Raw genomic sequence first — 13038 nt, forward strand, 5'->3', positions numbered from 1 at the left:
CTCTAGACATATTCCCCGTGCTCTAGACATATTCCCCGTGCTCTAGACATATTCCCCGTGCTCTAGACATATTCCCCGTGCTCTAGACATATTCCCCGTGCTCTAGACATATTCCCCGTGCTCTAGACATATTCCCCATACTCTAGACATATTCCCCATACTCTAGACATATTCCCCATACTCTAGACATATTCCCCATACTCTAGACATATTCCCCATACTCTAGACATATTCCCCATACTCTAGACATATTCCCCATACTCTAGACATATTCCCCATACTCTAGACATATTCCCCATACTCTAGACATATTCCCCATACTCTAGACATATTCCCCATACTCTAGACATATTCCCCATACTCTAGACATATTCCCCATACTCTAGACATATTCCCCATACTCTAGACATATTCCCCATACTCTAGACATATTCCCCATGATCTAGACATATTCCCCATGATCTAGACATATTCCCCATGATCTAGACATATTCCCCATACTCTAGACATATTCCCCATACTCTAGATGCTCTAGACATATTCCCCATGATCTAGACATATTCCCCATACTCTAGATGCTCTAGACATATTCACCATGATCTAGACATATTCCCCATACTCTAGATGCTCTAGACATATTCCCCATGCTATAGATGCTCTAGACATATTCCCCATACTCTAGATGCTCTAGACATATTCCCCATACTCTAGACATATTCCCCATACTCTAGATGCTCTAGACATATTCCCCATACTCTAGACATATTCCCCATGATCTAGACATATTCCCCATACTCTAGACATATTCCCCATACTCTAGACATATTCCCCATACTCTAGACATATTCCCCATACTCTAGACATATTCCCCATACTCTAGATGCTCTAGACATATTCCCCATGATCTAGACATATTCCCCATACTCTAGATGCTCTAGACATATTCCCCATACTCTAGATGCTCTAGACATATTCCCCATACTCTAGACATATTCCCCATACTCTAGACATATTCCCCATACTCTAGACATATTCCCCATACTCTAGACATATTCCCCATGATCTAGACATATTCCCCATACTCTAGATGCTCTAGACATATTCCCCATGATCTAGACATATTCCCCATACTCTAGATGCTCTAGACATATTCCCCATGCTATAGATGCTCTAGACATATTCCCCATGCTCTAGACACATTCCCCATACTCTAGACATATTCCCCATACTCTAGACACATTCCCCATGCTCTAGACACATTCCCCATGCTCTAGACATATTCCCATTGCTCTAGACATATTCCCCGTGCTCTAGACATATTCCCGTGCTCTAGACATATTCCCCGTGCTCTAGACATATTCCCCGTGCTCTAGACATATTCCCCGTGCTCTAGACATATTCCCCGTGCTCTAGACATATTCCCCGTGCTCTAGACATATTCCCCGTGCTCTAGACATATTCCCCGTGCTCTAGACATATTCCCCGTGCTCTAGACATATTCCCCGTGCTCTAGACATATTCCCCGTGCTCTAGACATATTCCCCATACTCTAGACATATTCCCCATACTCTAGACATATTCCCCATATTCTAGACATATTCCCCATACTCTAGACATATTCCCCATACTCTAAACATATTCCCCATACTCTAGACATATTCCCCATACTCTAGACATATTCCCCATACTCTAGACATATTCCCCATACTCTAGACATATTCCCCATACTCTAGACATATTCCCCATACTCTAGACATATTCCCCATACTCTAGACATATTCCCCATACTCTAGACATATTCCCCATACTCTAGACATATTCCCCATACTCTAGACATATTCCCCATACTCTAGATGCTCTAGACATATTCCCCATACTCTAGACATATTCCCCATACTCTAGACATATTCCCCATACTCTAGACATATTCCCCATGATCTAGACATATTCCCCATGATCTAGACATATTCCCCATGATCTAGACATATTCCCCATACTCTAGACATATTCCCCATACTCTAGATGCTCTAGACATATTCCCCATGATCTAGACATATTCCCCATACTCTAGATGCTCTAGACATATTCACCATGATCTAGACATATTCCCCATACTCTAGATGCTCTAGACATATTCCCCATGCTATAGATGCTCTAGACATATTCCCCATACTCTAGATGCTCTAGACATATTCCCCATACTCTAGACATATTCCCCATACTCTAGATGCTCTAGACATATTCCCCATACTCTAGACATATTCCCCATGATCTAGACATATTCCCCATGATCTAGACATATTCCCCATACTCTAGACATATTCCCCATACTCTAGACATATTCCCCATACTCTAGACATATTCCCCATACTCTAGACATATTCCCCATACTCTAGACATATTCCCCATACTCTAGATGCTCTAGACATATTCCCCATGATCTAGACATATTCCCCATACTCTAGATGCTCTAGACATATTCCCCATGATCTAGACATATTCCCCATGCTATAGATGCCCTAGACATATTCCCCATGCTATATATGCTCTAGACATATTCCCCATGCTCTAGACACATTTCCCGATACTCTAGACATATTCCCGATACTCTAGACATATTCCCCATACTCTAGACATATTCCCCATACTCTAGACATATTCCCCATACTCTAGACATATTCCCCATACTCTAGACATATTCCCCATGCTCTAGACATATTCCCCATGCTCTAGACACATTCCCCATGCTCTAGACATATTCCCATTGCTCTAGACATATTCCCCATGCTCTAGACATATTCCCCATACTCTAGACATATTCCCCATACTCTAGACATATTCCCCATACTCTAGATGCTCTAGACATATTCCCCGTGCTCTAGACATATTCCCCGTGCTCTAGACATATTCCCCGTGCTCTAGACATATTCCCCGTGCTCTAGACATATTCCCCGTGCTCTAGACATATTCCCCGTGCTCTAGACATATTCCCCGTGCTCTAGACATATTCCCCGTGCTCTAGACATATTCCCCGTGCTCTAGACATATTCCCCGTGCTCTAGACATATTCCCCGTGCTCTAGACATATTCCCCGTACTCTAGACATATTCCCCATACTCTAGACATATTCCCCATACTCTAGACATATTCCCCATTCTCTAGACATATTCCCCATACTCTAGACATATTCCCCATACTCTAGACATATTCCCCATACTCTAGACATATTCCCCATACTCTAGACATATTCCCCATACTCTAGATGCTCTAGACATATTCCCCATGATCTAGACATATTCCCCATACTCTAGATGCTCTAGACATATTCCCCATGCTATAGATGCTCTAGACATATTCCCCATACTCTAGATGCTCTAGACATATTCCCCATACTCTAGATGCTCTAGACATATTCCCCATACTCTAGACATATTCCCCATACTCTAGACATATTCCCCATACTCTAGACATATTCCCCATACTCTAGACATATTCCCCATACTCTAGACATATTCCCCATACTCTAGACATATTCCCCATACTCTAGACATATTCCCCATACTCTAGACATATTCCCCATACTCTAGATGCTCTAGACATATTCCCCATGATCTAGACATATTCCCCATACTCTAGATGCTCTAGACATATTCCCCATGCTATAGATGCTCTAGACATATTCCCCATACTCTAGATGCTCTAGACATATTCCCCATACTCTAGATGCTCTAGACATATTCCCCATACTCTAGACATATTCCCCATACTCTAGACATATTCCCCATACTCTAGACATATTCCCCATACTCTAGACATATTCCCCATACTCTAGACATATTCCCCATACTCTAGACATATTCCCCATACTCTAGACATATTCCCCATACTCTAGATGCTCTAGACATATTCCCCATGATCTAGACATATTCCCCATACTCTAGATGCTCTAGACATATTCCCCATGATCTAGACATATTCCCCATACTCTAGATGCTCTAGACATATTCCCCATGCTATAGATGCTCTAGACATATTCCCCATGCTCTAGACACATTCCCCATACTCTAGACATATTCCCCATACTCTAGACATATTCCCCATACTCTAGACATATTCCCCATACTCTAGACACATTCCCCGTGCTCTAGACACATTCCCCGTGCTCTAGACACATTCCCCGTGCTCTAGACACATTCCCCGTGCTCTAGACACATTCCCCGTGCTCTAGACATATTCCCCGTGCTCTAGACATATTCCCCGTGCTCTAGACATATTCCCCGTGCTCTAGACATATTCCCCGTGCTCTAGACATATTCCCCGTGCTCTAGACATATTCCCCGTGCTCTAGACATATTCCCCGTGCTCTAGACATATTCCCCGTGCTCTAGACATATTCCCCGTGCTCTAGACATATTCCCCGTGCTCTAGACATATTCCCCGTGCTCTAGACATATTCCCCATACTCTAGACATATTCCCCATACTCTAGACATATTCCCCATACTCTAGACATATTCCCCATACTCTAGACATATTCCCCATACTCTAGACATATTCCCCATACTCTAGACATATTCCCCATACTCTAGACATATTCCCCATACTCTAGACATATTCCCCATACTCTAGACATATTCCCCATACTCTAGACATATTCCCCATACTCTAGACATATTCCCCATGATCTAGACATATTCCCCATGATCTAGACATATTCCCCATACTCTAGACATATTCCCCATACTCTAGACATATTCCCCATACTCTAGACATATTCCCCATACTCTAGACATATTCCCCATACTCTAGACATATTCCCCATACTCTAGACATATTCCCCATACTCTAGACATATTCCCCATACTCTAGATGCTCTAGACATATTGCCCATGATCTAGACATATTCCCCATGATCTAGACATATTCCCCATACTCTAGATGCTCTAGACATATTCCCCATGCTATAGATGCTCTAGACATATTCCCCATACTCTAGATGCTCTAGACATATTCCCCATACTCTAGACATATTCCCCATACTCTAGACATATTCCCCATACTCTAGACATATTCCCCATACTCTAGACATATTCCCCATACTCTAGACATATTCCCCATACTCTAGACATATTCCCCATACTCTAGACATATTCCCCATACTCTAGATGCTCTAGACATATTCCCCATGATCTAGACATATTCCCCATACTCTAGATGCTCTAGACATATTCCCCATGATCTAGACATATTCCCCATACTCTAGATGCTCTAGACATATTCCCCATGCTATAGATGCTCTAGACATATTCCCCATGCTCTAGACACATTCCCCATACTCTAGACATATTCCCCATACTCTAGACATATTCCCCATACTCTAGACATATTCCCCATGCTCTAGACACATTCCCATTGCTCTAGACATATTCCCCGTGCTCTAGACATATTCCCCGTGCTCTAGACATATTCCCCGTGCTCTAGACATATTCCCCGTGCTCTAGACATATTCCCCGTGCTCTAGACATATTCCCCGTGCTCTAGACATATTCCCCGTGCTCTAGACATATTCCCCGTGCTCTAGACATATTCCCCGTGCTCTAGACATATTCCCCGTGCTCTAGACATATTCCCCGTGCTCTAGACATATTCCCCGTGCTCTAGACATATTCCCCGTGCTCTAGACATATTCCCCGTGCTCTAGACATATTCCCCGTGCTCTAGACATATTCCCCATACTCTAGACATATTCCCCATACTCTAGACATATTCCCCATACTCTAGACATATTCCCCATTCTCTAGACATATTCCCCATACTCTAGACATATTCACCATACTCTAGACATATTCCCCATACTCTAGACATATTCCCCATACTCTAGATGCTCTAGACATATTCCCCATACTCTAGACATATTCCCCATACTCTAGACATATTCCCCATGATCTAGACATATTCCCCATGATCTAGACATATTCCCCATGATCTAGACATATTCCCCATACTCTAGACATATTCCCCATACTCTAGATGCTCTAGACATATTCCCCATGATCTAGACATATTCCCCATACTCTAGATGCTCTAGACATATTCACCATGATCTAGACATATTCCCCATACTCTAGATGCTCTAGACATATTCCCCATGCTATAGATGCTCTAGACATATTCCCCATACTCTAGATGCTCTAGACATATTCCCCATACTCTAGACATATTCCCCATACTCTAGATGCTCTAGACATATTCCCCATACTCTAGACATATTCCCCATGATCTAGACATATTCCCCATACTCTAGACATATTCCCCATACTCTAGACATATTCCCCATACTCTAGACATATTCCCCATACTCTAGATGCTCTAGACATATTCCCCATGATCTAGACATATTCCCCATACTCTAGATGCTCTAGACATATTCCCCATACTCTAGATGCTCTAGACATATTCCCCATACTCTAGACATATTCCCCATACTCTAGACATATTCCCCATACTCTAGACTTATTCCCCATACTCTAGACTTATTCCCCATACTCTAGACATATTCCCCATACTCTAGACATATTCCCCATACTCTAGACATATTCCCCATACTCTAGACATATTCCCCATACTCTAGACATATTCCCCATACTCTAGACATATTCCCCATACTCTAGACATATTCCCCATACTCTAGACATATTCCCCATACTCTAGACATATTCCCCATACTCTAGACATATTCCCCATACTCTAGACATATTCCCCATACTCTAGACATATCCCCCATACTCTAGACATATCCCCCATACTCTAGATGCTCTAGACATATTCCCCATGATCTAGACATATTCCCCATACTCTAGATGCTCTAGACATATTCCCCATGATCTAGACATATTCCCCATACTCTAGATGCTCTAGACATATTCCCCATGATCTAGACATATTCCCCATACTCTAGATGCTCTAGACATATTCCCCATGCTATAGATGCTCTAGACATATTCCCCATACTCTAGATGCTCTAGACATATTCCCCATACTCTAGACATATTCCCCATACTCTAGACATATTCCCCATGATCTAGACATATTCCCCATACTCTAGACATATTCCCCATACTCTAGACATATTCCCCATACTCTAGACATATTCCCCATACTCTAGACATATTCCCCATACTCTAGACATATTCCCCATACTCTAGACATATTCCCCATACTCTAGATGCTCTAGACATATTCCCCATGATCTAGACATATTCCCCATACTCTAGATGCTCTAGACATATTCCCCATGATCTAGACATATTCCCCATACTCTAGACATATTCCCCATACTCTAGACATATTCCCCATGATCTAGACATATTCCCCATACTCTAGACATATTCCCCATACTCTAGACATATTCCCCATACTCTAGACATATTCCCCATACTCTAGACATATTCCCCATACTCTAGACATATTCCCCATACTCTAGATGCTCTAGACATATTCCCCATGATCTAGACATATTCCCCATACTCTAGATGCTCTAGACATATTCCCCATGATCTAGACATATTCCCCATACTCTAGATGCTCTAGACATATTCCCCATGCTATAGATGCTCTAGACATATTCCCCATACTCTAGACATATTCCCCATGCTCTGAACATATTCAACGTAATACTAGAATATGAGTTTCCAGGTTCATTCGGATTAAATGACCATCTACAGACAGTAAAATAATAAAGATATGAATGATTCTAAATGGAATGGTAAAACCCCCCTAATCTAATCTGTTGGATTAGCTACAACCGAAGGCCATTAGACTATTATAACATTACAGAATGAACCATCCACCATCTTTTACACCGCTCCCTGGGGATTAACATCCCATTCCCCAACATCCTAAATCCCCCCCCCCCTAGGAGATTAACAGCCCATTCCCCAACATCCTAAACCCCCCCCCCCCCCAGGGGATTTACAGCCCATGCCCCAACATCCTAAATTCCCCCCTCCCCTAGGGGATTTACAGCCCATGCCCCAACATCCCTAATCTGCCCTCTCCAGGGGATTTACAGCCCATTCCCCAACATCCTAAATCTGCCCCCCCCCCCCAGGGGATTTACAGCCCATTCCCCAACATCCTAAATCCCCCCCCCCCCGATTAACATCCCATTCCCCAACATCCTAAATCCCCCCCCCCCCCTAGGAGATTAACAGCCCATTCCCCAACATCCTAAACCCCCCCCAGGGGATTTACAGCCCATTCCCCAACATCCTAAATCCCCCCCCCCCCCCCCCCCTAGGGGATTTACAGCCCATTCCCCAACATTTCAAGTTTTCATAACAATCTGGCCGATTACATTGCACTCCACGAGGAGACTGCGTGGCAGGCTGACTAGCTGTTACACGAGTGCAGCAGGGAGCCAAGGTAAGGTGCTAGCTAGCATTAAACGTATCTTATAAAAAACAATCAATCTTCACATAATCACTAGTTAACTACACATGGTTGATGATATTACTAGGTTAACTAGCTTGTCCTGCGTTGCATATAATCAATGCGGTGCCTGTTAATTTATCATCGAATCACAGCCAACTTCAACTTCGCCAAACGGGGGATGATTAAACAAAATCACAATCGTTGCACGAATGTACCTAACCATAAACATCAACGCCTTTCTTAAAATCAATACACAGAAGTATATATTTTTAAACCTGCATATTTAGTTAAAAGAAATTCATGTTAGCAGGCAATATTAAGTCACTTCTCTTGCGTTCATTGCACGCAGAGTCCGGGTATATGCAGCAGTTTGGTCCGCCCGGCTCGTTACGAACTAATTTGCCAGAATTTTACGTAATTATGACATAACATTGAAGGTTGTGCAATGTGACAGGAATATTTAGACTTATGGATGCCACCCGTTAGATAAAATACGGAACGGTTCCATATTTCACTGAAAGAATAAACGTCTTGTTTTCGTAATGATAGTTTCTGGATTTGACCATGTTAATGACCAACGGCTCGTATTTCTGTGTTAATAATATTATAATTAAGTTTATGCTTGATATTATAATTAAGTTTATATTTGATAGAGCAGTCTGACTGAGCGGTGGTCGGCGACAGCAGGCTCGTAAACATTCACTCAAACTTTACTGCGTTTTACCAGCAGCTCTTAGCAATGCTTGAATCACAGCTCTGTTTATGACTTCAAGCCTGTCAACTCCTGAGATTAGGCTGGCAATACTATAGTGCCTGAGTCAGAACCGTCACGGGCGGGAGGGTGCGGGCAGCAATCGGTTGAAGAGAATGCATTTCGTTTTACTAGCATTTCAAAAGCAGTTGGAGGCCACGGAAGGAGAGTTGTATGGCATTGAAGCTCGTTTGGAGGTTAGTTAACACAGTGTCCAAAGAAGGGCCAGAAGTATACAGAATGGTGTCGTCTGCGTAGAGGTGGATCAGAGAATCACCGGCAGCGAGAGCGACATCATTGATGTATACAGAGAAAAGAGTCGGCCCGGGAATTGAACCCTGTGGTACCCCCATAGAGGAGGGAGGGTGGTCCATTTCCCTAACAGCCAGCGACCCTCTCTGCTGCAGAATGTCAATGACCTCCCTCCGGGGAGTTTTCATATTCTAAGCGATTAAAGTTTAATCTTTTCATCCCTGTAGTTGTTGCCCATCCCCCTACTGCTTATAACAAAGCCACATGCAGACAGGATTACAATGGCTAGTAAATCCCTTTGGTATGTCAGAAAATCAACTCTTCTGTGTCTGATGCTAATTATCAGTGAAGAGTGTGTGTCTGATGCTAATTATCAGTGAAGAGTGTGTGTCTGATGCTAATTATCAGTGAAGAGTGTGTGTCTGATGCTAATTATCAGTGAAGAGTGTGTGTCTGATGCTAATTATCAATGAAGATAATGTGAGTGTGTGTGTGTGTGTGTGTGTGTGTGTGTGTGTGTGTGTGTGTGTGTGTGTGAGTGTGTGTGTGTGTGTGTGTGTGTGTGTGTGTGTGTGTGTGTGCGTGTGTGTGTGTGTGCGTGCGAGCCTTTCTCCACTTACCCATCTGTAGTTCGTTGATGGTCTCGACCAGGGACCAGTCAGGGCTGAAGCCACAGTGGGACTTGTCCAACAAGCTGTCCAGAACCTGTCTGACCGTCTGTCTCTCGTCCACCATCATGGTTTTAGAGCTCTCATCTGACAGGTGCACTCTGATCACCAGCTAGAAGGGAGGACACACAGGAATGGTTAGATGAACTATTCTGGAAGGAAGAAATCTAGAATAATCCACACTAGCTGATCACCGTCAAGGCAAACCACTAGACAAAGCTGTCACTCCAGACACTTTTCCCAGAAGTGTTGGTCACATCTGACAAACAGACCAATAGTGTCCAATATGACGGTGAGTGATACGCATGGTGAGTACAGCAGGTAACAGTTTAAACTCCACCGAATCAGATTGACACAGGACATGATGTCATTCTGGTTACTACTCACTGAATCAGATTGGCACAGGACATGATGTCATTCTGGTTACTACTCACCGAATCAGATTGGCACAGGACATGATGTCATTCTGGTTACTACTCACTGAATCAGATTGGCACAGGACATGATGTCATTCTGGTTACTACTCACTGAATCAGATTGGCACAGGACATGATGTCATTCTGGTTACTACTCACTGAATCAGATTGATTACGGACACAGGACATGATGTCATTCTGGTTACTACTCACTGAATCAGATTGGCACAGGACATGATGTCATTCTGGTTACTACTCACTGAATCAGATTGATTACGGACACAGGACATGATGTCATTCTGGTTACTACTCACTGAATCAGATTGATTACGGACACAGGACATGATGTCATTCTGGTTACTACTCACTGAATCAGATTGATTACGGACACAGGACATGATGTCATTCTGGTTACTACTCACTGAATCAGATTGATTACGGACACAGGACATGATGTCATTCTGGTTACTACTCACTGAATCAGATTGATTGACAGCACGACACAATTTCATACCTCACTGGTTGACTTTGATCTACGATTGATTACTATTGGTCGAATCATGGTTAACAGACCACTTGGATATTATGATTATGGCCTTGCATAGAGTTGAACAGTTCTGATTTGTTTATATTTCAGCAACAGTAGAGAATATTTACTTTACTAACCACACAGAATCACTAGTCCTCACAGACTCGGAATGTCTAGTCCTCACAGACTCGGAATGTCTAGTCCTCACAGACTCAGAATGTCTAGTCCACACAGACTCAGCATCACTAGTCCGCACAGACTCAGCATCACTAGTCCGCACAGACTCAGAATGTCTAGTCCTCACAGACTCGGAATGTCTAGTCCACACAGACTCAGCATCACTAGTCCGCACAGACTCAGAATGTCTAGTCCACACAGACTCAGAATGTCTAGTCCACACAGACTCGGAATGTCTAGTCCACACAGACTCAGAATGTCTAGTCCGCACAGACTCAGCATCACTAGTCCGCACAGACTCAGAATGTCTAGTCCGCACAGACTCAGAATGTCTAGTCCGCACAGACTCAGAATGTCTAGTCCACACAGACTCAGAATGTCTAGTCCACACAGACTCGGAATGTCTAGTCCGCACAGACTCGGAATGTCTAGTCCGCACAGACTCAGCATCACTAGTCCGCACAGACTCAGAATGTCTAGTCCGCACAGACTCAGAATGTCTAGTCCACACAGACTCAGAATGTCTAGTCCGCACAGACTCAGAATGTCTAGTCCGCACAGACTCAGCATCACTAGTCCGCACAGACTCAGCATCACTAGTCCGCACAGACTCAGAATGTCTAGTCCGCACAGACTCAGAATGTCTAGTCCACACAGACTCAGAATGTCTAGTCCACACAGACTCAGAATGTCTAGTCCGCACAGACTCAGAATGTCTAGTCCGCACAGACTCAGAATGTCTAGTCCGCACAGACTCAGAATGTCTAGTCAGCACAGACTCAGAATGTCTAGTCCGCACAGACTCAGAATGTCTAGTCCGCACAGACTCAGAATGTCTAGTCCGCACAGACTCAGAATGTCTAGTCCGCACAGACTCAGAATGTCTAGTCCGCACAGACTCAGAATGTCTAGTCCACACAGACTCAGAATGTCTAGTCCACACAGACTCAGCATCACTAGTCCGCACAGACTCGGAATGTCTAGTCCGCACAGACTCAGAATGTCTAGTCCACACAGACTCAGAATGTCTAGTCCGCACAGACTCAGAATGTCTAGTCCGCACAGACTCAGCATCACTAGTCCGCACAGACTCGGAATGTCTAGTCCACACAGACTCGGAATGTCTAGTCCACACAGACTCAGAATGTCTAGTCCGCAGACTCAGAATGTCTAGTCCGCACAGACTCAGAATGTCTAGTCCGCACAGACTCAGAATGTCTAGTCCGCACAGACTCAGAATGTCTAGTCCGCACAGACTCAGAATGTCTAGTCCGCACAGACTCAGAATGTCTAGTCCGCACAGACTCAGAATGTCTAGTCCACACAGACTCAGCATCACTAGTCCGCACAGACTCAGCATCACTAGTCCGCACAGACTCAGAATGTCTAGTCCGCACAGACTCGGAATGTCTAGTCCGCACAGACTCGGAATGTCTAGTCCGCACAGACTCGGAATGTCTAGTCCTCACAGACTCAGAATGTCTAGTCCGCACAGACTCAGAATGTCTAGTCCACACAGACTCAGAATGTCTAGTCCACACAGACTCAGAATGTCTAGTCCTCACAGACTCAGAATGTCTAGTCCTCACAGACTCAGAATGTCTAGTCCACACAGACTCAGAATGTCTAGTCCACACAGACTCAGAATGTCTAGTCCACACAGACTACGAATCTCTCAGAATCTCTAGTCCGCACAGACTCAGCATCACTAGTCCGCACAGACTCAGAATGTCTAGTCCACACAGACTAAGAATCTCTCAGAATCTCTAGTCCACACAGACGCAGCATCTCTAGTCCACAGACTCAGCATCTC

The 13038-nt window shown here is 43.8% G+C and overlaps 1 protein-coding gene across 6 annotated transcripts in view; it reads right to left on the minus strand.

Annotated features, from left to right (window-relative positions):
• Positions 1-13038, minus strand: part of raph1a (Ras association (RalGDS/AF-6) and pleckstrin homology domains 1a) — a 251460-nt gene that overhangs the window by 63589 nt on the left and 174833 nt on the right. For all 6 annotated transcript variants that reach the window (XR_008753629.1, XR_008753627.1, XR_008753628.1 and 3 more), the window contains one exon: positions 10056-10215. Coding sequence is in view for 3 of the 6 variants with exons in the window: in XM_055871903.1 (XP_055727878.1) it covers positions 10056-10215 (160 nt within the window). In the remaining 3 variants the exon portion in view is untranslated. The remainder of the gene's footprint in view (positions 1-10055; positions 10216-13038) is intronic.

Source organism: Salvelinus fontinalis, chromosome 19, assembly GCF_029448725.1.
Source record: "Salvelinus fontinalis isolate EN_2023a chromosome 19, ASM2944872v1, whole genome shotgun sequence".
NCBI classification, from domain to species: Eukaryota; Metazoa; Chordata; class Actinopteri; order Salmoniformes; family Salmonidae; genus Salvelinus; species Salvelinus fontinalis.